The sequence below is a fragment of the Equus caballus genome, chromosome 4 (assembly GCF_041296265.1).
Source record: "Equus caballus isolate H_3958 breed thoroughbred chromosome 4, TB-T2T, whole genome shotgun sequence".
Taxonomy (NCBI): Eukaryota; Metazoa; Chordata; class Mammalia; order Perissodactyla; family Equidae; genus Equus; species Equus caballus.
The window spans coordinates 107,093,886-107,120,000 of record NC_091687.1 but is presented as its reverse complement, the minus strand read 5'-3'; the positions used below and the strand labels follow the sequence as shown (position 1 = coordinate 107,120,000).

General features: G+C 58.6%; 1 protein-coding gene across 13 annotated transcripts in view; it reads right to left on the bottom strand.

Moving 5' to 3' along the window:
• Positions 1 to 26,115, bottom strand: part of AGAP3 (ArfGAP with GTPase domain, ankyrin repeat and PH domain 3) — a 56,855-nt gene that overhangs the window by 19,024 nt on the left and 11,716 nt on the right. For 3 of the 13 annotated variants that reach the window (XM_023639992.2, XM_070265211.1, XM_023639993.2), the window contains exons 2-9: positions 10,539 to 10,597; positions 10,169 to 10,256; positions 9,879 to 9,964; positions 9,591 to 9,732; positions 9,053 to 9,187; positions 8,776 to 8,903; positions 6,943 to 7,101; positions 3,276 to 3,368 (exon numbers count right to left, since the gene is read on the bottom strand). In XM_023639992.2, the coding sequence (XP_023495760.2) occupies positions 3,276 to 3,368; positions 6,943 to 7,101; positions 8,776 to 8,903; positions 9,053 to 9,187; positions 9,591 to 9,732; positions 9,879 to 9,964; positions 10,169 to 10,256; positions 10,539 to 10,597 (890 nt within the window). Of the gene's footprint in view, positions 1 to 3,275; positions 3,369 to 3,527; positions 4,464 to 6,942; positions 7,102 to 8,775; positions 8,904 to 9,052; positions 9,188 to 9,590; positions 9,733 to 9,878; positions 9,965 to 10,168; positions 10,257 to 10,538; positions 10,598 to 11,875; positions 12,999 to 26,115 lie in introns of those variants that run through there. The other 10 variants (XM_070265212.1, XM_070265213.1, XM_023639988.2 and 7 more) reach the window with 9 other exon arrangements.

Genomic DNA, 26,115 nt, shown 5'->3' with positions numbered 1-26,115 from the left:
TTCCTTCCTCTATCCTTCCCCTCCCACAGCCCCCAAAGACCAATGCTATTGCAGGAGATGTGGCCATGTGAGACGGGAGCTGGAGTACTTGGCCAACTGAGGACACATCCTGCTACCTGGTACCCCATCAGCATGAGAGACCCTAGCCTCACAAGGAGCTTCTGAAGACAAGCGGTGTTAATGGAACCCTCACTAGACAACAGGGTGGCTGGAACATTCCAGAAGGCAATCGGGCCCCTGCCTCGGGGTCTGTGATGGAACCTTGGTGACCTGCCTCTGGGATTAGCACCCACCCCTTACAGGCCAGGAACAAGGAAAAGTACAGTTTCTCCCTCTCCCCTGACTGCAGACAATGCCCCTGCGGACAATGCCAGATTCTCATCCCGCTCCCCCTCAGAAAGGGATGGGAGAGTGGCTGCCTTGCTGGCTCGCCTGCTCCTCAATCTCACTCCCTCCTTTTCCGCCACCGACCCAGCCTTCACCTTCAATGGGAGATTCCACACCAGCCTGTGTTGTCAAATGCTTCAAAACCGGGCCTCGTCCCCACCCCTGTCCCTTCACCTTCATCATGTTTGGGCGCCTCCCTCGTGGGTCCAGCTCCCAGTCAAGGGAAAGGGAAGCCGGGCTCTGCTCTCCCTTCTGCCACCAAACAGCCCTTAACATCAAACAGGTCATGTAACTGAGTGGGCCTCGGTTTCCTCAGACAGGGGAGCGGACTCCGGCATGAGGTCCTCCCTCCTCCAAGCAATGAATCAGGAATCAGGATGTCGAGGAGGCCAGTCTAGGAGAGAAGCTCTTTCCTATCCAGAACTCTTTCCCCTCCTTCACCTGGGCCCCTCTCAGGGAGGAAGCAGAGGAGCTGCCCACCAGCGGTAATGAGCTCGTTAGCCAGAACTGTGGGAGGAGCGCCGGCTCAGTAGAGAGAGGCATGTGCAGCTGGCCAGGGAACAACCCGCTGCCCACGCCCATCTCCAGCCCGCCTCTCACCTGCCCAGCCCTGCTCTGCCCACACAGTGCCAAGACACAGAAGCAGCAGAAAGCTGGGCTGGCGAGAGGCCTGCCTACCCGCGCCTCCTGTTCCCTCTCACATCTTGTGCTCCAAGGAGGGAGAATGAGCTACAGGGGTTCCTGCTACCCTCCCTGGCCAGCCGGGCTGTGCACGGTGGAGCAGGAAGCAATCTGGGGCGTAATGGGAGCGGTGCGGAGGCGACAGCCCCCAGAGGACCCGTTCCCGCCGCCGCCTCCCTCCCAGCTCCGCCAGCCGGCTTAATTGCGGAGTCCGGATTGATTGGGAATGCAAATGGCAACTGAAATGCAATCTCCACTCCCAGCAGGAGAAGGGGGGAGGGGGAAGGAACGGAATGGGGAGACCAGGACAGGAGGGCTGGAAAGGGGTTGGACCGACCCAGGGCAGCGGGGAAGTTTGGGGGGCGGGGCGCTGGGGAGGAGCGCAAGAAACCAGAGAGTGGATGAGCACATCCCCACGCTGCGTGTGATCCCGCTGCAGAGCACAGGCCTAGCTACCTGCCTCCAGCCGGCAGCACAGTGGACTGCACTCGGGTTCCTTCCTGGCGGTGTCTGTCCCACTGAAAGTCCCTGAGGTTTAGGGGCCTGTCACACCCAAGTGACCTAGCTGACCTCCTGGCCAGGCCAGAATCCCAGGTACAAGTTCACAGGTCTTCAACCCCCAGCCCCAGAGCTCCCCCTTCCCCCCAACGTGGGGGATTCAGGGAAGAGATCAATCAGCCTGTACCCAAGACAGGAAGAGGGGCCTTTGGGGCTACACTCATCTCAAAGCACAGGCCCCCAGGGAAGGAGTTCTCTCTTACTTACTAAATGTTTACATGTACACACTCAGAAAGAACCTGCCCCCCAAAGGAGGGAGTGACAGTCCTCTGCCGGAAGCACATCCGCATCACCTGGCCTGGTGAGAGGGCTGCAGGGAGGCACTCAGTTTGTGCAGGCCCAGAGACAGGTGATCACACCATCAATAGGTTTGTGAGGACCGATTTTGCACCCAGACACACACAGGCACAAGGGGAGGTGACTGGCTGCTGCCACCCCTCTCAACCTCTTCACCTGTCTTCCAGGTAGGCTGACCCAACTAGAGCAGTCCTTGTCAGACATCAGTGCAATGACATTTCAGGAGAAGGCTGAAGAAGAAACACAGGACATGGAGCAACACAGCGTTCCTCGCTCTGCCCTCTGGGACCCTCACATTCTAAATGGGCCTCCACTGTGGGGTCAGACACCTCCAACCTTAACACAGGAATTCTGGTCACACTGCCAGTGGGCCCCAGACGCCCCAGCCTGGAGGGCCACACCTGACCACAGGGCCCTGGCCAGGGTGAGCTCTGGCCATACCAGTCTCCTCTGTGGTCAAAACCTGACGACATGGTCCCTGTAGACATGGCATTGCTAACCACTGGCTCCCCAGATCTGTGCCAAGCCCAGCATCCTGGGGGTATAGCAGACTAACACCAGGCCACGTGCCCTTATCCCAACAGGTACCTCACCTAGCAGGCTCTTGCTTGAGCTCCAGCGAGACACCTCCTCACTCTACCCTCCACCAACTCAGCAGTTCCAGAACCCTGCCCAGCACACCACCATCTCTGCACAAAGATAGCCTCCATCATTCAATGTCTTTTTCCAGCGTGGGGACTGACGACAGGTCTGGGAGGATCCAAGCTTTGGGGGGGCCCAGCCCTGCCAGGGAGTGACTCAGAAAGGCGGTGGAGAAAAGACTAGGTGGTGGCACCTCAACTAAGTTTTTTCTTTACAAATGAATGGAGGCTCATATGGACAAGATTGAGCCAAAAAACCTACAGAAGAACCAGCCTTCAGTATGCCCATCAATGAGTATGCCTCAGGGTACTCTTTTGGGAATGCTCTTCCTTTTCTGGGAGGAGGAGAGGTAAGGCCAGAGCCCAGACTCCTCTCCAGGTCACCCAACTCCAAAACCACTGGCAGGAGAGCAGCTGAGGACAGCATGTGGCTCTCTGCTGCCCCCTCGTGGTCGTGAGGAGGAACGAGCAGAGCCCAGCGAGGGGCAGCTCCAGGCCCAGGCCGCAGCAGCCGCTCTAGCCGCTCTTCCCAGAGGTCCATCCTTCTTAGTGAGGAACCTCTCCTTGTGAAGGATTCAGGCCGGGCAATGGAGGGGGGGGAGGTGCTCGCCTCTTAGACCATCTCCCAGAGGCCTGGAAAAGAACCATCCTCTAGCATTTCCTGGGCCTCGTCTCAGCTCCTCTTTGGCCACAGGGGAAGGGAGTGCTGACCTGTTTAATGGGGATGGCCCGACCACTCCCGATACTGTCCACCTTGCACTCGGAGGCTTTTTTCTCCCGGTCCAAGTCAGCACCCTTTCGAGACTAAAAGAGAAAAGAAGAGACGTGTTAAAGGGGCCCAAGGTCCATGGGGGACAGTTGCCCACCTGGAATGCCCAGCCCTCCCATCCTCCCTCCTCCTGGGCAGGCCCTAGCAGTGGGGCAGGGCCGGGGCGGCGGGACCGGGAAGGAACTGAGACCACGAGTATTCCAACGGGTTTATTCTTACACACGGCACCATACAGAGCAGCACAGTTCACTGAGCCGGGCCCGCCCCTTACAAAAGAGCAAGGACACGAAATACCGAGGGTGTGAGGACCGCACAGCCCAGGGGGCTGGGGCATAAGAGAAGGGAAGGGGCGAGGAGTGGTGGACGGTGGGGCTGAGGGATGGCCTGGAGCACAGGGCACGAAAACTGGGGAGAGCAAAGTCCAGAAGTGAGCGGGCAGTGGCCCGTCTGCAGCACAGACACCACACGGCACGTTGCACCGAGCATGTCGGCGTGGCCCAAGGGGCACAGTGGATGGAGAGAGAGAGGAGAGAGGCCAGAAGAGGCCCTGCGCCCCTGCCAGGCTCCTGGGGCAGAGCCCGCCCAATGCGGATCCTAGGAAACGGGGAGGCCAAGAAAGGAGAAAGGCAAGCGCGCAGCGGTGGCTGTGGCGTCCGGAGCGGAGCAGGAACGGCAGAAGTCCATGCAGGAAGGAGCAGAGGAGGGGAGGGGCAGGAAAGCTCCCCCCAGGAGCAGCTGGGCCGGGGCGGGCGCTCGGATGCCCCCGCCCCTCTGGGCCTGTCTCGCTGGCCTGGCGCCTGGCGTGGGGCCGAGCTCCCTTCTTCTCCATGCAGCGAGCCTGGCGCAGCGCGTCCAGCCGGGCCTGGTCCCCGGCAGCCCCCAGCCGCAGGCTCCAGCGTTCCTAGCCTTCCCTGGGGGTGGGGGTTAGTTACAAAGGTTCCCGTGGGTCTCTGGAGTGGGGAGCACGGCGGCCGCTTCTCATCTGAGAGCAGTCCCAGGGCCCGGCCCGCCTCCGGCCCCGCACAGGGGAGAATGTCCAGAGGTGCTGTGTGTCACCACCTGGTCTTCTAATTTGGAAGGAGTTGGAAAGGCCTTTTTGTTGATGAAAAGTTGGAAACAGTGGCACATATCTGCAAATATCGAAAGAATAAAGATTTTGGCAAGTTATACTCAAGCCCCGCACAAGTCGGTCAGCACTGGTGAGGGCAGAAACCCAGGCACCTGGGGAGAGGCAGCAGCGGGATGAAGAGGAGGAGGCGGCGGCGAGGCAGTGGCCGGGCAGTCCATCTCAGCGGGGAATGTTCACCACACGCAGCCTGGGCCCCACATCCCTCCTGTTCTCCAGGCTGCCGGGAGCCAGGGCACAGGGAAGGGGCGAAGGACTACAGCCGCAGCATGGGGGGAGCACAGCCAAAGGAATGGGAAGAACTGGGCCAGGGACTGCCGCCTGCAGCTGCACCATCAGTGCCTGCCCTGGGTCTCTCCTGGGCGCCAGAGCCTCTGCCCCTTTGGCCCAGGGAGGAGGAAGGTGCATGGGACCGCTGCCACAGGGTCCCCAAACAGAAGAGCCAGTTGGGGGCATGGGGTGCAGACTGCCCCAGCCAGGCTGGTGAGCCAAGAGGCCTCCAACCACCAGAGGATCTCTGGGAGCCCAGGGGGCACCCCCCCAAGGAAGGGAACCAGGGCGCGAGCAGCAACAGAACGAGTACATGAAGTCATGGGGGGATGGGATGGCCACGTCCAGCGGGAGGGCCACAAGGGCACCAGCCATGGAGCAGGAAGGCTCTGCTGGGGAGGACGATGAGGCGAGGGAGTGGCCCCCTAGCGACGATGAGAGGGGGAGGTCCTGAGATGCACCCCTAGAGACGGACAGGTCTTGAGGCTGCCTCGGGGACAATGGCGCAAGTGAGGTCACCATGGAAACAATGGAAAGAAAAAATAAGGTTGCCACAGTGAAGATGGAGAGAATGAGAGGGCTGGAGGGAAGGCTGTGCCGTGAGCGCACGCAGCAACGAAGGCAGGCGGAGGCAGCACGGTGGAGCAGGCAACAGAGCGCGCAGGGCCGGGAGTGCGAAGGCGAAGGCGCGCGGCGAGGAGGCCATGAGCTAGGCATGGGCATCAGACAGAGGGTGGCAGAGGGAGGAGAGCGTGCCCTGGGGTGTTGCAGGACTAGCAGCAGAGGAAGGTGAGAGACTAAGAATGATGCTGAGGATGGTAACTGAGGCAGGATGTCAGGGAGCAGGTGCCGAGGGCACAGACGGTCGTCACTGCAAACACAGGCACCTGCAGGCTTTACAGCAGCAGCAGCAGCAGCAGCAGCAGCAGCAGCAACAGGTGTGGGCACAAGCAGGCAGCCCGAGGCCCTGTGTGTCTCGATGGGTGTGAATAGAAACAAGAAGCTGTGAGTCTAGGCAGGGTCGGGGCTGGGGAAGTGCAATGCACGGCAGCAGCTTGTCAGCAGAAAGAGAGTCAGTCAGCATGGACGGGGAGGGGGCGCGTGGCAGGCAGAGGGTAGATGGAGGTAGGCAGACCTGGCAGAAGTGTGCTGGTGGGTGGAGGCAACAGTGAATGAGCAAGGCCTGGGGAGCACTGGCTGCCTGGGCAGGGTTCCTGAGAGCCTGGCTGGGGCCTGGCCTGGCCAGCAGGACACAGAGCCAGACTGAGCGCCAAGCCCTGACGCTCAGAAAGAGGCACACGGATGACGCAGAAAGACAGGGCCATGTCCTGAGAATCCACACGGGCAGCTCACCCACCTGTGTCTGACCCAAGACTCCTGGCATGGTCCAGCCAATCCCAGCTGGAGGGTGAGAGTATGGGGTGGGTGCTGTGTGTCAGATGCTGGGCATGGAGAAACAGCAGACTCAGGGCACCTAAGAGCTGAGGGGCCGGGCCCCAAGCAGTGGATGGCACATGGGACCCCGGGGTGAAGTCCATAGGGAGGGGGAGAAAGGGTGGGCCTGTGGAGTCCTGAGTCAGGGTGGAGAGCCACAGGCTGGGATTCAGGAGATGGAGGCCTAGGAAAGATGTCTAAGCCTTTGTTAAATCAGTCACTGCAGGGTGTGGGAAGCGTGAGGTGATGGACAATAGCAGGAATGCAGACTGTGAGGCCTGGGCCCTGGTTCTAGCTCTGCCAGAACCATTCTAGTTCTGGTTCTAACTCTTCACACAGCCTTGGGCAAGTAACCTTGGGGCCTTGGTTCACTGCAGAATCAAGGTGTCGGGAAGGTTAGAGCACAGGCGTCAAAGGCCGCTCCAGCTGGCCAAGAAGCCCTACGTGATTGGGGGTGGGGGGTGAGTGTGTGCAGCAGGGGCAGGAGGATCTGTGTGGATATGCCGAGGGCAGCGCCCTGTGGGCTCAGAAGAACGGTCTGGAAGAGTCTGGGTGTGGAGGAGGGCACCAGTAAGGAGCCTACAGAAGCTGCTGTGTGTCTGTGTGAATGGAGAAAGAGAGACTACAGGTGGCATCTTCCTGACTCGGGGCTACCCACAGCCCAGCTGTCTGGGGCTCCTGCCTGCTCTGCTCCCTCTTAGCTGGGTGGCGGGGGCTCGGCCCTGCCTGCGCAGTGAAGGCAGCTGGGCAGGTGGGAGGACAGGGCACGGGACACGTACCGTGAAGATGTTGGAGCGCCGCTTGGACTGCTTGCGGATGGGTGTGGGGGTGGAGGAGGCAGCGATGGTCTCGATGCGCAGCTCCCGCTGGCTGATGCTGGGGGTGGAGGGGACTGAGGATGAGTAGTCGCTGAAGGCGCTGCTGCCGCCATTCGTGGCCTAAGGACAGAGAGGGCTGCTGAGGGCGGCTCGGGTTGGGTGCAGGGAGAGGCAGCAGGCAGGAGCCAAGAACCCCTGCAGTATGGGGACCTGGCTTGGGGCTCATGGGGCAGCAGAGGAGCCACTAGCTCCTAAAGATGGAACCGAGGGGGATGGCAGCATGGCCTGAAGGCTGGCAGGATCCAGTCGTCACTGCCTGGGCTGCCCCACTAGGGCCCCAGCAGGGGCAATTCTGTGCCAACTAGGGAACTGAATCAGAGGCAACGGCTGCCTGTCGGAGTCAGTGACAGAGTGAACAAACTGTGGAGTCTTGGCGCACAGGTGGGTCTGGCACGAGGCAGCAGGTCACCCAGAATGAGCTCCCCAAAGTCAGTGACGTATGTTGAGGAAGCAGGAGGCCAGGGTGGGGCTCAGGGTGCCAGGGAGGATGAGCTTCACTCTTTGACAGTGTGTGCGATAGGGGAAAGGACATGGAAAAGCCGAGGCAGAGAGAACGGAACCAAGCCTGCCATCAGAGTGGGCGGCAGATAAGGGACAGAGGTGGGGAAGGAAGAGGAGACAGAAAGGATCACAGGATGGAGACAGAAAGCGCACGGCAGTGTCTACTCCAGGACTCGGGAGACAGCACAACAAGGCCCGCTCCCTAACGGTCAGTGGGGTGTTCACTAAGTGGAGGCCGTGTCCTGCCTGGCAGTGCCTGGAATCCTAACCTGTCCAAAAGGAGCCGAACACCCAAACCGCCACCCCTCGGCAGTCAGAGGCCCCTCAGGCGGGGCCCGCCGGCACCTGAGGCAGAGCTGCTGAGAGACAATGAAGAAAGACCTATCATTCCTCCTTCCCACCCGAGAACACTTACAAAGGAATCCCTGTGGCCTTCTAAAGGGCCAAAGGGAGGGGTCTCTGGAACAGCAACCAGGCTGCCATCAGAAAGCTGGGGGCCAGGGTGGGCCTTGGAAAGACAATGGCCCTGAGCAGACAGAAAGCTGTAGCTGTCGGCCTGACCACTCAGTCGAGTGTATCTGTGATGGCCCAGGGCTTTCCACAGAGCAGAGTGGGGAAACACAGTTCCAGAAGGAAACAGCAACCCACGTGCCAAGAGCCAAAAAATACACAGGCAGTAGGCCCGGAAGTGGGCAGGCATCCAAGTGGTATTATGGGAGAACAGTGGCAGGAGTTGGCTCAGAACACCCGACAGGGCACGAAAGCCATTGGTCCCTGTGGGGCAAGCGCTGCCCTTCTAAACGCAAACACCGACAAAAGGGCCGACAGGTGAGTAGGGGAGAGGCCTGTGCCGTGAGCTGGTTTTGCTAGGGCTGGTCCCGAGCAGGCCTACAGGAACTCCTCTCACCCTGTGCTCCTGAGGGTGGCTCCACAGGAAGCCGTCCTGAGGCATCGCTAACAGCACTGACTGATCACATTGCCTTAGCTGACATGGCTGCAGAGCGAGTAGAGTGGTGAGCAGGGATGGGAAACTAGCGGGAAGGCAGTCAGCACAGGGGTACAGATGAGGCCGGGCCAGTCGTGCAGGCTACAGGGAACTCGAGCGAGTGTTTTCAAACCGTCCGCAAGGTGGGAGACCAGATGAGGTGGGGACACGCAAGCAGACAGACAGTATGGTGAGGCAGGGCCGCGGTGGGACTAACTCGCGGTGGGAGACAGAGAGGCTGGCCGCACCTGGTTGATGTGCACGGCCGGGATGGAGGCGGCGGACACTGCCGAGTGGCTGGGGGAGTTGGGCAGTGACTTGCAGGGCCCGATGGCCAGCTGCTGCTTCTTCCGCAAGGCCACTACCTTCTGGGCCACTGCAGGGGACAGCAGAGTCAATTACCCCTCTGGGGAGAAGGGAGAAGCCCAGCTTAGAGCCGCCCCCCAGGGCACAGCGCCCCGCTAACCACAGCGCCATCCTGAGCCCCGCTCTGGGGGAGCCGTTCCCACCCGGCGCCCGAGTTACCGTCCTGGAAGACGCGCTCCACGTTGAGCCCGTAGGTCGCGCACGTCTCATAGTAGGTGCAGCGCTTCAAGTCTGTGGAGAGCTTGCGGGCCCTGCTGTCGTCGATGACTCGGGGGTTTGCGGCACTGATGGCATCTGTTGGAGGCGGGATGGTGGGGATTTACTCAGCCTGCTGAGAAGCTGGGACCACTGAGGGGGAGGGCCATTTGGTCAGAGGGTGAGTGGGCAAAGAGCCCAGGGCAGCGGATGACACAGAGCACGAGAAGACGGGTGTCCAGGCCTTGTTCCAGCTCTGCCACCAACCCACTGAGTGGAAAGGAGCCAGCCACTCTGTTTATTCATCACAAAATACGTGCACACAATCATCACATGGACGGCAGGATCTATCTGGGGAAGATCCATTGTGTACGCAGCCAGGAGGAGGCCCCCAAAGACGAGGACTCGGTCAGCACCAGGAGGGGCGGGAGAGCTGGGCTTTCTTACAGCAGTCCACCTGGGGACCCCCAGCGCCCCATGCCACCCCTGCAGGCCTGCTCACCCTGCGTGCCCACCAGCACCATGGGCACCTCGCTCGCGTTGCGGAAGCTGCAGAGCCGCAGGAAGTAGTTGTACACGGTCTGGAAGCTGATTTCATCCTCCAGGCTGAACACAAACACCACCGCGTCCACCCAGGCAGCAAACTAGGGGGGACCGAGCAGAATTACCACCCTCACCTGGTCATGGGCGAATTCCGTACCCTTCTCCCCACACACTCAACCTTGCCCAGTCCCAAGCAAGAACTTCGAGTAAAGGGCACCATGGGCCAGGACGGGGGCAGGAGCATCACCTGGAGCTCAGGGGGACCTCCTTCATCTCGGATCAGCAGCAGGTAACTCTGGCCATCCACCACAATCTCCTTCTTAAACCGACCCCCTAGGACAGAATGCACGGTCAGGCCCAAAACTGAGAGAAGGAGCGCACGGAGGCCAAGCAGAGAAGAAATCCACAGCTTCCAAGGGGGGGAGACGGGAGGACTGAGAAGGACAAGGGGCTTGAGCCCCATACACAGACAGCGGGAAGGAGAGAAAGGGGGCAGAGTGGCCAGGCTCAGAGCCCAGGCCAGCCCAGGACGCTCACCTTCAGGGGACTCCTCCTGGACATAGGTCCCCGTCAGATAGCGGTGCACCAGGGCCGACTTCCCACTAGACAGGTTTCCCACAATGCCCTGCGGGAGAGGAAGGGGTGAGAGTGGCAGTCAGAGGGCACGAGGAAGGAGATGGGGCAGAAGAGGCAAATACCATCAGGAAGGAGAAGGGCCAGCTTGAGGACAGGAAAGGAATGAGACTCGGAGGGCAGGGAAGAGGGCCAGAAGTGAAGGGCTTCGGGAAAAGGCCAAGCTGAGAGAAGGAGGGGACTGGACGTAGGGGAAGCCATGTCCAGACCCACGGCTCCAGCCTGCACCCGCCCAGCCCCAGGGCTGCCTGGGCCTCCCACGGGCCTCACTCACCACTTTAAGCTCCGGCACCGAGCGGCTCAGGGTCCACTCCTGGCTGTTCACAAAGGAGTCTGCGGGAGAGAAGGCCGCCCATCAGGCCTGGGGTGGCACGTACACCTGTGCTATCTGCTACCAGCTGCCTCCTGCCCTGCCCCTTCCTAGGCAAAGGCCAGAAAATGGGGTCCTGACCCTCACCCCCATTCCCTAGGGAGCAGCAGGAAAATTCTTTCCGAGTGGAATGGAGTGATGATAGTCCTCAGAAAGAGGACTCTGAGGAGCGTGGACTCAGTTCTCCTGGGCTAGACCTGTGCCCCTCCTCCTCTCACTGCTCCAGCAAGATAAGTATTTCCTACCTTGAGCCACACCCGGCCTGGTGCGCCCGAGGCCCAGACACCAGGCCCAGGTGAGAGGGCACTCCAGCAGGTCTCAGCCCAGACCCAAGCCAGGCTGGGCACTTGGCAGCTGGGAAGGGGGGCCAGCCTCCTGCATCGAGTAGGAACAGCTCACTCTCTCGGGGTGGGGCCACCCACCACATTCCTAGCCAGGGTGATGAGGGAGGAGCCCTTACCTGGCCCTGTTCTGTGAGGGGCAGGTCGAATGGGGAGCTATCTACCCAGCCCAACTGGCCCTCCTCCCCATGCTCCTCCTTGGTGGAGAGGCCACCTCCCTTTCTTTCCTAGAGACCTGCCTCTCCGGCTCCCTCCTCTCCAGGCCATTCTCAGCTCCCACCTGACTCTGGCAATGTTCTGGGAAAGGGAAGCCTTGAGCTACCCAGAGTCCTCCAAAGATGAGGCCAGCCCATCTTTATCCTCTGGGCCGTAACCGACATCCTCCAGCCAGCTCTGGGCAGCCTTGGGGCCAGCATGGCCTCTGGGCCATGCTTGCTTCCCCTCCCCAGGTCGTTTCAAAGAGTAGTCCTTGCGACCGGTCCACAAGCAAGCCCTGAACTCATCTGCAGGGGCAGCAGAGGCGAGGGCTCAAGCCCGGCCTGGGAGCTAGATATGTGTTCTCATCTCGCCTAGAGCCAGCTGACTCCGTGAGTCTGTCCCTTCCGGGCCTCAATTCTGCATGTGCCAAAGGTGAGGAAGGGGCCTTCCGGCCCGTCCCATAGCCCACCATGCTATGGGCCGCGGCTAGCGCCCAGACGGAGGACCGCCTGGAAGTCCTCCTCTGCCACGACCACCTTCTCACACCCAGCAGCGACCCCAGAGCCCGCCTGAGCATCCATCTCCCTCGGGCCAGCCGCGGCCGGCCCCCACCTCTCCCAGGTAGGTTCAGGGGCTCCGCACCCGCTCTTAACGCGGGACTCCGACCAGAGAGGCCACGCAGGCTGGGACTCTTCCCCTTACCGCTTGGTGTGCCCAGGAGCCCCGGGGCCGCGGCCGCCCGGCGGCTCCACAGCGGCTCGGCGGGCGCGGGCGCGGGCGCGGGTGCGGGCTCCCTCCGGCGGAAGCGGCTGGTGAGCAGCCTCCAGAGGCCGGCGGCGGCGCGGGGGCGGCCGGGCTCGGGCGCGGCGCGCGGGGCCTCGGCGCCCAGCAGCAGGTCGCGGCGGCTGGGGAAGGCGCCCAGGGAGCTGGCGTCGCCGTCGCTGCGGGTGCGCGCCCGGGGCAGGGGCCCCGACTCGGCGCGCCGGATCTCCTGGCCGCGGCGCAGGCGGAAGCTGAAGCTCTTCCTCAGCGCGGAGAGGCCGCGCCGGGGGCCCGGGCCGCCGCCGCCGCGCAGCACCTGCCAGCGCTGGCTGCTCCACAGCGAGGCGCCCCGCAGGAAGCCCGCGCTACCCGCGCGGCCCAGCCCCGCGCCCGCGCCCTCGGCCGCCGCCAGCTCCAGGCGGTTCACCTCCAGGAACGTCATGCTGGTGGGCCGCGGGGCCGGGCTCCCCCGAGGGCGGCTGCGCCGGGCCGGCGCGGGGCTGGGCGCGGGGCTGGACGCCGGGGTGCTCGCGGCCGAGCCGGGGCGCCCCGCAGGCTCGGGTCCGGGAGCCGGCGGCGGCCCGTCGGCAGGGCCCCGGCGGCCAAGGCGCGGGCGCAGGAGGCCGAGCAGCAGGCTGCGGGGCCCGGCGGGCGACCGGCCCGAGGCGCCCGAGCATACGCTCCGCGGCCGCGCCGGCTGCTCACGCGCGGCGCACAGGGCGGCCTGCAGGGCGGCGGCGGCGCGGTCAGCCGGGGCGCCGTGCACGTCCAGCGAGTCGCAGACGCTGAGGGCGCGACGGCAGCCGGCGGGCCGCTCCTGGCTGTAGTTGTCGCCCGGCGGCCGGCCCTGCTCCATGCTCAGGGCCCGCGGGCGAGGTCCAGGCCCATGGCGAGGGGCGCGGGGCTGGGCCCGGGCCGGGGCCGCGGCCGGGGCGCACGGACCTCCGGCCTCTGGGCACTGGCGTCGGCCGCCGACCGAGTCCCTCAACGCCTCCACCTCACAGCAGCCGGCAAGCCCAGACCTGGAGAGGCCGGGAGCCAGCCCAGCAAGGAGAGGCGGCAAGCCTGGCCTGGAACACCCCGGAACGGCGGCGGCGGGGGAGCCAGCATGCTGGGGCAGCCCCCGAGCCCTCAACAAACAGGAAATTCCAGCCCAGGGCTCCTCCTCGGACTGGGGCAGGTAGGCGAGGAGCTGTCATTAAGAGCAGCCCAAATAAATAACAGTCCTCAGCACACCACACACTGTGCCCCGTTTTGGAGAGCAGTGGGCCATCTGCTCTTTCTCCAGAGGAAGAGCAACCAGAAGGTGATACCCAGGGCTGGAATTAACAAGAGCCTGAAGCAGGAGTCAGGAGGCAAGTCCGATGCCATCTCTGGGCCTCAGTCTCCTTATCTGTAAAATGGGGGGCCTGAATGAGGTGAGCCTATCTTAGGTTTTGGCTCATTCTGACATTGGGAAACTCAAGAATCAGAGTTGCTGGATGCTCATTCCACTGTTCTGTTAATGACTGAAGCTGTCTTCTTCCTTGGAGATTACAAAATCATCCGGACTGGCTTAAGTGCCGTCCTGCCTAAGGCAGGACAAGATCAAAAGGTAAGCTCTGGACCTGGACCATACAGTTCTGGACAAGGGACTCACTTCTGAGTCCCTGAAGTCTCCAGTCTCCTCCTGTCACTGGGTCTCACCTCCTGTCCAGAGTTTGTCCAGAGGTTGGCTGGCCAGGCAGAGGCGAAGCGTTAGCCTGCAGTACTGGCTGGAGCCGTAAGCTCACTCTCTCCAAGCGCCGATGCCCTCTGAATTTCCTGAGTGTGGGCTGCACCAGACACGCGTTAAGTGCAGGGCTCACCCCAGAATGGGGGTGGGGGGGCAGTTGCCGTGCTTCCACTGCATTTTAAACATCAGTCCTCTCCTGAGGCCCTGGAGATGAGCCAGTTTACCGTAATCCACAAGGACCACGAGCAGATCAGGAGAAACCAGTTTAGGTACTGGCAAAGATGAGGGGGCTTGCATTTCCTTTAAAGAGATAATACACCCAGGTTTCCTCCACCCCCACTCCAACCCAACTCCCAACGTCCCCTCTAAGCTTTAGAATTCCAGGGTCCTAGTCAAAAGCAGAGTACAAGATAAAAGTGGCGCATTCCTGAGGGGCTGGGGTGGGGGAATGCCTGAGGAAGGCAGGGCCTCTCCATCCTAGGTGCTCCCGCAGAAAAGAGCTGAACACTCCCAAGTCCCGGGCTGGATCTCCCGGCCTGGAGAGGCCCTGGGGGTGAATCCGTATTTCCTCGGACTAGTTATTAACAATGATGAGGACGGCTTCTTCCTCTCGGGATGCATATTCCCCATGTAATAGATGGTTCCGCAGAAGAGCCCTTCCCAGGATCCTTTGGGCATGGAAACAAGAACACAACCCAGGAATCCTGACTCACAGTTCCAAGTTTAAGTCTCCCACACTCAACTTCCCTATCTGCATATCTGTCTGTCTGTCCTCTCTCACACACACATGGGGAATTACCCCTCCCGAAAAGAGTAAGGCTGCTCAGTCACAAACCTCCACCCAAGCCAATGGAAGTGCAAGCACAGGGCAGTGGCCATAGGAACCTGTCTCTGGGGACTGAGGGGGACAGGATGAAAGGGGATGGGGTGCTTTAGAACCCACTGGCTCTCTCAGTAGGACAGCAGGATGGGATAGGAGGGGAAAGGCCCCCAGCTACACCTATACACACACACACAGCTCGGGCAAGGCAGCCAGCAGTGCCGGGTCCAGAGGTGAAAGAACATCTCCCGTTCTCCGAGGACACACCAGCTCCCAGCTCCCACCGCACCTGCAGAATCAGCCCAGGTAAGAAGCTCAGCCTGGCTCAATTCCCAAACCCGGAACAGCTGCCTCTTCCTCACTTGGCGGCCTCCTTCCTACCTCTTCCCAGAAACCTCTCCTGACCCGAAGAAACACAGCAGAGAAGGGCACCTGCCTACACAAATATGTCCAGCCAAAGACATCAAGCCAGTTGAAGACCTTAGAAAGGAGATCAGTGCAAACATACACCACTTTTCCCTGTTGGCATCAGCCCTCTGTCGGGGACAAGGTCTCTGTGTTCTGACAAGATTCTTCTCCAAAGAGATGCGGCAAGTACAACTCCACTCAACAGAGCCCAAAGGAAATTAGGATAGCCCACCAAGCTCCAGGCTGGGACCTTGTAAACAGTACAGGATTCCTTAAAACCAGCTCTCCTGTCAGTTCTCTGTTTCTTAAGGTCATCAGAAACACCAAGCTGAATCTGTCACTTAAAGGTGAGAGACCTCAGGGAAGTGTCTAGGGGAATTAAAGATGCGATCTCTCGTGATGCCTGCGGTGTGCATTCTGGGCAAGGATGGACACACGCTTCCCTGGAAGCAGAGAGTGCAGAAGATGAGTGCCGAGCAGCCCCTTCTGCTCCAAGCGCCGGGAAGTCAGGAGAACAGGCTGACTCTAGAGGTACCCACAGCTTGGGAAGCTGGACCGGCTATCCAGACCAGCCCATGCCTCAGATGCTCTGCATGACAAAAGAGGGTGCCCGTGTGGGCACCTTGTGCCTGGGGGTGGTGGGGATATACTACTAACCCACTCCAGGGGAGCCAGGGTGAAAGAGGACCCCTGCAAAGGTGTGACACATGAGCACAGCACAGAAATGGAACGCTGGTCATGAGGCAGAGGAAAGGGCGGGCTCCAGCCCAGGTGCCCAACAGAACCTTGTACCTAGTCTCCACTCAAATATTTGCTGGTTGATCCACTGATAAGTGCTAAGGTGTGCCCAGCTCAGGCCACACAACCCACGGGGAGCCTGTGGATGTCCTTCTCAGAGAGGAGGAAGAGCCAGCTTTCTGCTAAAAGGCAAAGGGTGCATGTGGGTGGCTGCCAGGGAAAGGCTCCGGCTTCTTCCAGCAGCCTCCAGTGGTCCTGGAGCCACGCTGGCCCTCCAACATCGCACTGGCTCTTCTCGTCCACAAGGTGGCAGCAAAACATCTTCCTGCAGCCAGGGGCCACCGGCTGTGCAGCAAGGAAAGGGGGGCACCTCAGTAGCAGTCCACAGTGGCCAGGCATGTTGGCCATGCCCTTTGGCCAGAGAGTCCAAGGGAGGTGGCGAGTGCCACACTCAAGAGCTACCTGAAGCTGGATGGTCTCTAGCAAGTTCTGTTCTCTGTGCAGGTCCCTGGGTCTGAGGAGAAGAGGGGACACTCTGGGCTGCCCCCAACCCCTGCTTGCCCACAGCCTCCCCAACAACCCGCCACTCATGCCAGCCTGCAGGACACGGCCTCTTTACAAGGTTCGGGAGTTGTCCACGGAGACAGCTTGACGCAGCAGCAACAATGAACCTCCAAATTCCACCCCCAAATCACTTCACCCCCAGTGTCCACCTTAACTAATGGCACAGGCAAGAACCTTCCAGGCACGCTCTTCCATTCCCTCCTTTTTACCACTCCCCCACATGCAATCCGGGGTCAGTCCTGTTGGCTCCACCTCCTCAACGTGTCCCAGATCCACCTCTCACCACCTCCTTTGTACAGCCCAAGGCAAGCCACGGCCCTGCCCACCTAAACCCCACAGCAGCTTCCTAATCTCCCCCAACCCCCACCCCACTGCCAATCCAGAAGTGACCTGGGCACTCCCAGCCACTGCCCCCCAGTGGGCTTTCCACTTGGTATAGAATTACACCAGGCTCCTGATTCTTTTCAAATGCCCATGTGCCCCTTTGGTCTGACTTGCTGTAACTCCTCCCCCACCCCCCACCTCCGTGCCTGCATCAGCCACACAGCCCAGAAGGGCCAGGGCGTCTGCACTTGCCCATCCTTCAGCTCGCCCAGGTCTCCTCCCAAGGGAGCCTTCCCTCACCATCTGAGCGCCTAGCTGCTCTCTGAACAACAGCCATCTCACGCTCATTACTCTCAGATACTGCTCTGGTGTGTTCGATGCTCCCCCACTAGAACTTGGCCAGGCATGCCGAGGTGTGCAAGGATTCTGTGTGAATGAGTGAAGGAATGTGTTTGCTGACCATGAACTACACACCCAAGCTTTTGTTCTCCTTGTGCAGAGAGAGGCAGGCTTGTAAGAGAAGGCCCTTGGCTGGAACAGTCTGTCAAGGAGATAAATCACAGGCCAAATAACGAGCACAGAGCCCAGGTCAAGAGGCATGGCGGTGCACTGGCAAGACACACGCACTGTGTGAGAGGTTGAGAGGACTGGGTTTGGGATCAGCCTCTGGCACCTATTAGCTGTGTGCCCATCAACAGACACCTTACCCTCACTGGGTCTCGGGTTTTAGTCTCTAAACTAGGGATAAGCCCACCTTTTCAGCTGAAGTTGCTATGAAGAGCAGAAATGTGACTGTGGAGGGTCCAGCACGGTGCCTGGCACTCGACAGGTGATCAATAGAAGGAGCCAGAGTGATATTGGGCACAGGAGCCTTAAACCAGTGCTAGCCTTCTTCCAATCAGAAACCTAGTTGGACGCCTCAGCAGTTCCACCTCGGCTCAGGCCTGTTGATTACTGGTCCCTCCAGCTCTTCTCCGAGAGACTGCACAGATGGACCTAGGAGATCCCCGAGGCCCATTTGGATCATGTCTCCCTCTGAAAATATGATGAAAGCTGCTACGGGCTGAATTGTGTTACCCTGAAATTCACATTTTGAAGTCCTAACGCCCCCGTACTTTAGCATGTGACCTTATTTGGAAATACGGTGGTTGCAAATGTAATGAGCTAAGATGAGGTCACACTAGAGTAGGGTGGGCCCCTAATCCCAGATGACTGGTGTCCTCATAAAAAGGGGAAATTTGAAGAGAGAGACGGCCACGCACAGAGGGAAGACGATGTGAAGAGAACCAGCGAGCATTCAGCTATCTACAAGCCACAGAGAGGGCCTGGAACAGACCCTCCCCTAGCGACTTCAGAGGGAGCGCGGCCCTGCCCACACCTGGATCCAGGCTTCTGGCCTCCGGAACTGGGAGAGAATAGATTTCTGCTGTTTGAAGCCCCCCAGTTTGTGGTACTGTGGTACAGCAGCCCCGGGAAACATAGAGAAGCTGAGACTCTGGGGGTGGGCTCCAGGGGGTCGGGCAGGTAGGCTGAACAGAAACATCTCCGGACCCTCCCAGCGCTGTTCGGAGGAGATGGGGAATTCTGCCCCCATCTCCCAAGTTCAGGGTGTCAGCTGCTCAAGGGCTGCCTTTCTCCAAAGGGAGGAAACTAGGACCACCCCCCAAGGGGCCGAGTAATCCCAGCCCAGAAACGGCCTTCTAGCACCAAATGAGCTACCCAATGGCAGTTTCTCCATACTCCTTTCTCTCCGCAAACTCTGTCCTAGTCACCATGGTGGACAGGACAAGGGTCCTCCCCTCAAAGACTCAGTCCCTCTGTGCATCCCCAACCGGCCTCCTGACCTGGTTCTGCCTTGCCACACTCTAAAACCCAGAGAGGGTCCTAGACAGACACTGCTCCCCGCTCAGAAGGAGACACGTCCACGGGGCCATCTGAGGACCACGGGCCCCGCGCATGCGTGCTCGGCCGGAAACTCTGATGCTTTTCAACAGCTCCTCCCTGCAGAGGAAAGGGAGCAGCCTGCACACATCTCATTCCCCATAATCCTCCCGACGGCCTGAAGGGCAGGCAGTAGGACAATGCACACGACCACATCACAGACAGGGATTCTGGACTCAGAATCTAACAGAATACGTTCCCTAATGCCTTTTCATCCTGATTTTGACACGTTTCCTGCATTTCATGCCTTTTTAAATGCTGTTCTCTTCCTTTAAAACTGAACACATGGTCCAGCTTAAGTCCCATGGGCTAAAAATCTGCTTCTTTCAGCCCAATGGGCTTCTAAAATGCATCCCATTCATGAGATCTTTACTCTTCCACAGCAGTAGCAGCTCTCCAGTTTGCTCTCATCTTATTTTGATAAAAGTAAAATATTTTAATAAAGGGAAGATGCAATAAAATATTCAAATAATTGCACTAATTTTGCTCCCAGGTGGAGGAGCTGCAGAAACGGACCTGCTGCTGCCGGGTGACGCCTCGACCTGAGTGCTCAGGTACAGACATGGAAGGCCGGGGTCTCAAGGAAATGGGCTGAGGGTCTGTGTACACTTTGGAAGAAAAGACTCAAGTAGTTTGAGAGTCTACTGGACAAAAGTTTAAGAGCATCTGAATTCCTCTTACAGGTTTTGAAAGTGGGGCAGGTAACTTCCCCAGGGGCGGGGCCTACAGAGACGCAGGGCTCTGCCCCATTCCCTAGGCCAGGCTCGCCCACTGTCCCCAGCACCGGACACACATGCCCAGGCCCCAGGCAGCCTCAGGGTGGGCTCTGCATTAAAGAAGCCACAGCCCTCTGGGGGGCTGGGCCCAGGTCAACACCAGCAGGGGCTGGACATGGAGACCACCTCCCTCCAGCCCTGCCAGCTCAGCCGCAGATGCTCAGCTCATTCCCACTGGCAGCATGAAGCCCTGGGGCCTCCCAGACCTCACGGCCTCCTCTCAGCATCCCCAGCTCATCTTGTCTCTGCCGTAGGAACTAATAGAGAATCTGTTCTCATCTCACCAGGGCCTGCGCTCCTGGGCACACGCAGACACCTGCCCCTGCGCTCAGAGCCGGCCTCTGCTCGGGGCCCCAGGACCAGCAGAGTCACCTTTGTTGCCCTATACACCCAAGGCAGCGGCTAGCTGGGAAGCCACTGGTCACCTGATAATCAGAGCCACTTATCAAACACGACAGGCCCCACTCTGAGCACTTTACACATATTGACCCATTCAGCCCTCACGACAACCCTTTGAGAAAAGCACTGTTAATCTACCCATTTTACAGATGAGGAATCTGAGCCACAGACACCAAGTAACTTGCCTAAGGTCACTAGCTAGTAGGTGGCTGAAGCTGGCATTCCAATCCAGGCTGTCTGGCTGGCCCAGGCGCTTGAGCCTCCCTGGCCTGGTGAGATTCCTGCCTACATAGGAGCCCAAAGTTCATCTTGCAGGCAGCCCCCACCTATCTTCCTCTCCTTCCTCCTGGGTACTCACACCGGGGCGGCCCAGCCTTGCCCTTCCTAGCACAGCCCCTCCTTCCAAAAAGACCCCCCGCCTCAGTGGTTCCTACTCACCCACCTCCCAAACAAACTCCTGCCCCCAACTCCCACTCTCCCAGCCCTGGATGAGTCCAAGGGGCTGACACAGGTTCTGGAGCTTACAAAGGAGAAAGCAGGCAAAGGGGAGCTCCCTGGGGCTGATGGGCCCTTGGCACACCTCACATTCGTGCCATGTAGACAGAGCCACAGAGGGCCAGGCCAGCCTGCCGCTCAGGGAGGAGAGGATGAGTATGTGAGACCACCTCCCGACCTGAAGATCCTCTCCTTCCCTGAGAGACCACAAGCTCCCTGAGCCCTCCAGGAACCCAGGAACGTGTGATGGAGGAATTCCCTACTCCAAGACCTGCCCTCCCCACCTGCCCTGCAGGGTCTCCACCGCCCGGCTTCTGCCCACATCCGGTGGTGGAGGCCCGAGCACTGCCCCAGCCCACTCACAGAAGGACCCAGGCAGGGCAACCACCTGAGCTCTCTGGGCACAGGACTGGCCCAGATGCGGCCGGCTCAACCGCACAATTTTCCTGTTAAGCAGCACTCCGTGTTCCCAGCCCCACTGTTCTCCTGCATCGCAGAGCGACTGAGAATGGGAGTCAGAAGCTCAGCAGTGGGGTCTTAGACTTTCATCTGAATTCCACTTTCATCTGCCTTCAGTCCGATGACTCGCTGCCCCAGCCAGCCCATCAGCTCTTAGGCCTAGGCCCCCAGGCGACGCCATCACTGCGAAACAGTGTCAGGTGACCCTGCTGACCACTGGGGGCCCACAGAGGATGAGACGGAAGGAGCTCCATGGTGGACGAGGTCCTCCCCGTGCTGGGCTGCAGGGCCCTCAGCTGCCAGATGAGAAGGGCTAGGAGGGCTCTGAGCCGTCCGCGGAGCCACTGTCCTCTGGGAACTTACACCACCAGAGCCAGGAGACCCCCGGGAGGACCCCTCCCTGGAGAGCAAGGAGAGCCAGGCCAGGGTCAGTCAGCAGTAGCTCTGCGCGGCCAGTCTCAGGGCCGCCAGGCACAGCCAGTGCACGACACGCAGTGGCAGAGGTGGAAGTCCCTGGTACCCTGTCTGCAAATGCCCACGCGGCCCAGGCAAACAGGTCTCACGCTCTCCTCCCTGGGCTCTCTGTGCCCCCTCCGCACCCCCCAGCCTGCCCTGCTCACTCACGCCCACCACGTTCCTGAAGTCTTTGACCTTGGTGTCCAACCCCTACTCCAAGCGCGCCGGGCCCCAACTGTGCCGAGCTGGCACAATGCGAGGCTGGGGCCCGGGGAAGCCCACTGGCTCTGGGGGTCGGTGCCGATGGTGGGACAACCCCAGAGGAGGCTGAGCTGGTTGGTGGGGAAGGAGGAAGCTGAGAGCAACATGCAGCCAGGCTCATCGGGTTTAAAGACAGGAGAGAGAGCAAATATTCAACTATATAAAAATGAAAAGTGCTGAACGAGAAAAAACGGTAAAAACCCTCAGAGGAATACAATTAAAGGGAAATCAACATCTGGGGGAAAAAAACATAACTATGTCAATGGGTTACTATTAATACATACAAAGCTCACAGACATTGCTTAAGAAAACAAACACAAAATCTGGACACGAGTAAAGATAGTACAAATAGCCAATACACATGGGAACCACTCATGCTCCTTTGGTCTTCCAAGAAATAGAAATTTAAAATGAAATCTACTTCTCACCGAAGAAAGCCCTAAGAGCTGGCTTCTGTGTTAGGGAGGCCCCTGTGGCAGCAAGCGTGCATGTGGGGAGTGGGTCCTCTGGTCCTGCTGTCGGAGCCATCACCGCTTCACTCTCATCTGGCTGGACAGCAGCTCAGCCCAGCGCACAAAGGGGAAAAGGGCCCTTTGCCCCTCATGCTAATGTCGCAGGGGCCCCTACAGAGACCATCTGACACAGAGGGAAAGGTTTAGGCCCAAAGAAGTCCAGCACTTCCAAAAAAGTGAAGCAACCCCAAGTATCCCACGACATGGAAATGAGGAAGTAAAGCATTGCGTCTCTAGAAAATGGAATATCGTGCAACCATTTAAACTAATGTCTGCAGAGACTCTCTTACCTAGTATATTGCAACACTTCGGGTCTTTTTTTTCCCTCCCCAAAGCCCCAGTGCATGGTTGTATATCCCAGTTGCAAGTTGTTCTAGTTCTTCTACGTGAGCTGCAGCCAGAGCACGGCAACTGGTGGTGTGCGTGGTGTGGTTCCTTGCCCAGGAATTGAACCTGGGCCGCTGAAGCGGTGAGTGCCAAACTTTAACCTCTAGGCCATCAGGGCTGGCTCATGATTATTTTTTTTAAAAGCAAGATACAAAACTGTATGTAATGTGGCCCCACGCAAAAAATGCAGCAAGAAAGGACCACATCAAAATGAGGACAGGACCGACTGTGATACTTATGACCCACAGTGAGTATTTTTCTGCCTCTTCTTGTTTTTCTGTGAAATGCATATTTTCTGAAATGTTTATAGAGAGTATATTACTTTTGTAAAAAGAAAAAGAAACAGAAGACCGTTTGACCTAAGGATGAGGGCTCGACGAGGGACAGAGAACTTGCTCGCCAGGAAAATGAACGGGCTTGCCTCTCCTGGCTGAACCCTGGGCGCCCCAAAGCCTGCCACACCTGCAGCTGCTCTGGGTCACACATTCTAACGAGGGCTCAGGAGAGCGTTGTGATCCTGGCTCTGGGTGGGACACAAAAGAAGTGGACTATGACTAATAGATACAATGAATGTACGCTTTGCCCAAATTTTAAAAATTTTCTTTTAGGGTGTAAAACCACATTCACAATACACTCAGAAAAATGCTCTTGGCCCCCTGCCCTCTTCCCTTTCCTTCATGAGGAAGCTTCCAGAATGAGTGTCCACTCCCCACACCATCTCAACAGGACTCGGCCTCCCGCCCTTCCCCAAACTGCCCCAGCCTGGGCAGCAAGGAGCAGCCGCACACCGAATGTTCTTGTAGCCAGCCCCGGTCCATGCGATGGTTCAGCTCACTCTTCTGTTAGCTTCATAATATTTCACAGTATGTATGTTCCAGCCACCATCCATTTCCTACTGAGGGGCATTCCAGTTGCTTCCATTTTTTTTTTAATCACTACAAGCAAGGCTGTAATCAATACCTGTGTACCTGTGAGTCTCTTTCCACGGGACACATGCCCCAAAGTAGGACAGTTGGGTTCAAAGGCATATGAATTTTTCATGTTAATGGATAATGCCTGATTACTTTTCCAAACAGAAGGCAGCAATTCATACCCCCATTCTCCCACCGGCCATGTACGAGAACACCCATTCTGCCACCCTCACCAGCATCAGAAGCCATCCGTGTACTTTCTGCCATGCGGACAGGGACACAGGCCCTGCTCTTGTGATCTGCATTTCCCTGATTACTCGGGGTTAAGCATCTTTTCATAGTCATCGACAATCTGCATTTCCTCTTCTGTGAACCATCTGCCTGGTCCTATTCTTTGCCTGCTTGTCTTTGGGGTTTTAAAAATCCTTTCCTTAAAACTGGCAGGAACTCTTTGTATAACAGGCATCTTAACTATTTATCTTGCATATGCACACAGCAAGCAAATTCTCCTACTCTATTCCACAGAAATGTAATTAAATCTGTTAATTTTGTAATTGATTATATTATAACATCTGAACAGTAACAGCAACAAAAATCCACTAGACGGTAGTGATGCTAAGAGGAGGCGGGGTGAGGAGAGGATCTTCTTGATAGAAGAATACAGCTAAATCCTGCAGAAGGCACGTCCGCTGAGAAGATCACCCGTGGTAACTCCAGTATACTGGATTCAGGCCTGGATCATTGAGGCCCAGGAAAAGGAGTAAGTGAAAGCTGCCGGGCGCCGCTTATTTGCAGCTTCGGAAGTCTCCCCCACAGATTACTTACGAACTACAAAGCGGGAGGAGAAAGCCCTTCAGGATTGGAGATCCGGTCTTAATCTCCTTAACAGCATCACTAACAGCAGGGCCCAGGGTGACACAATAGGCGGTAATCCCGTCAAAAGGGTTTGACCTGGATCTCCTGAAGCCCCTAGATGTCCCTTCAGGTCAGGGGCAGCACGGGGGATGGAGGACCCCACATGGCAGGACCCAAATCCGGAGCACAGAATGCCCACAGGAAATCCAGCTGGACTCGTCAAGAGTCTGCGTGACGCCCCGTGAGGGATCCTGCCCCATCCTGATCCCATCCTGACTTGGAAAAACACAAAGGCTATCAAACATTTTGGGATAATTGAGGAAATTTGGTTATGGATGAACTATTAAGGGATGTTAGAAAATTCTCGTTAATTTTCTCAGGTGTGACACTGCTATTACGTTATGTGTAAGAACGGCCTGCCCCTAGGAAATGCCCGCTGAAGTGCCTGGAGGGGGAACACCCACCCCGTCTACAACTACTGACCGCAACCACTACCTAAAAGAGAGAGTGAGAGGGAGGGACCGGGGAAAGCAGCCGGAGTAATCTTCAAGGTGGCCATTTTTCAAAATAAAAAGCCGGAGGGAAATCCTGTCAGTCTTTTCCTCTATAAATTGTGGGTTTCCTATCTGGCTTAAGAGGGTCCATCTTATCCCAAGATTAGATAATATTCTTCCAATTTTCTCCTCTATCTTAAAAAGCTTTATCTTTCTCGTGGCACAGTCGCGCACGCTGCTCAGAGCCCAGGCTCTGAGACCAGGCTGCGTGGGTTCAGGTCCCGCCTCTGCCGTTAGTAGCGAGCAAATTCCTCTACATCTCTGTGCCTCGGTTTCCTCCTTTGCAAGATGCGGTAACACTTCCCCCGTGGGGCTGTCCTGGGAATTACAAGCAAGCACAGACAGCAGGGCCTGGCCCACAATGAGCACGAACAGAAGCTAATCTCGTACCTGCTCTCTGGATACCAGCTCTCATCCCACCCCCTGCACCCCACCCCAGCTTAGAGCCGTGCGCTGCCAGCACCACAGCAAGAGCTGTCAATCCTGCCACATCTGCAGCACAAACACAGAGTGCTGGAGGGTAGGGAGGCACGTTTGAACAGTTTAAGAACACACCACGCCAGCAATGTTCACAATAAAGTCACGACTCCCGTGAAGCGGTGTCTGGCAGTGGGGCCCATGAAGGCAGCCAGGCGGCCAAGGCACCGCCCGCCCACCTCCTGCTGGCACCTGGGTGGAAACCTGACTCCGCCCTCTGCACACGCCGCTTCCAGTAAACACGTTTTCTTTGGAGCCAGCTCAGCAAAAATCCAAGGCCCCCCCAGATGGGGGAAGGCCTCGCTCAGGGCCTCACACCCACTGTCACCCATCACTCCCCCCGCCCCGTGGCGAGGGCCACACAGTTTGGGTCAGTTCAGGGCCGCCTTCTGGCCAGTCACTGGCTCCTCCGCTTCTCCCCCTCCCTGGGGGCCTGATGGAGGGAGGGCCACTTGCACGCTTTCTAGGGAAGCTTTCTCACCAGACATGACCACCCTCTAAGGCCTGAGCCGTCGACCTGTCAGAAGCATGCACCAAAAAGCAGGATACCCAGGTTCTCCATGACCTCCCAGCTCTGACCTCGCTCTGACCCCTCGAGGAGGAATGGGGACTGTGAGGGGGAGGACAGAGATCTCGGTGTACCGCCATCCTCTTCCCAGTCACCTCGGAGCCCGGCGTGTGCTGGGCACTCAGCAAGCACCAGCAACCTGGGACCGAGCCAGACAGTGAGCCAGGCGTGTCAAAGACCCAAGTGAGAGGCCCTCCCCACCTCCTGCCTGAGGGGAGCCACAGGCCTCAGAAAGAGACCCGCTGGCCCCCACCATACATCGCCTCCCCACTGCCAGCCCCCACGGCTCTGGGGGCTGCAGAGCTCTACCCTCAGGCACCAGATAGCCCGCAGCCCCACCTGCCCTCTGCTGCTTGGGCCAGCAGGGGCCCACCTGGCTGCGAGGGAACCCTGTACTGAGACAGAGCCATGCGATACAGGTGGGGGGCTCCCTGAGTGGCCTCTGGTGCCCAGGAGGGCTCCTGGGCTGGTACAGAGCAGGGAGACCCCCTGGTCACTGGTCAAGTTTAGTCGAGTGTTACCTGCCAGGCCGGTAGTGGGCTCAGGGCTCAGTGTCCAGAG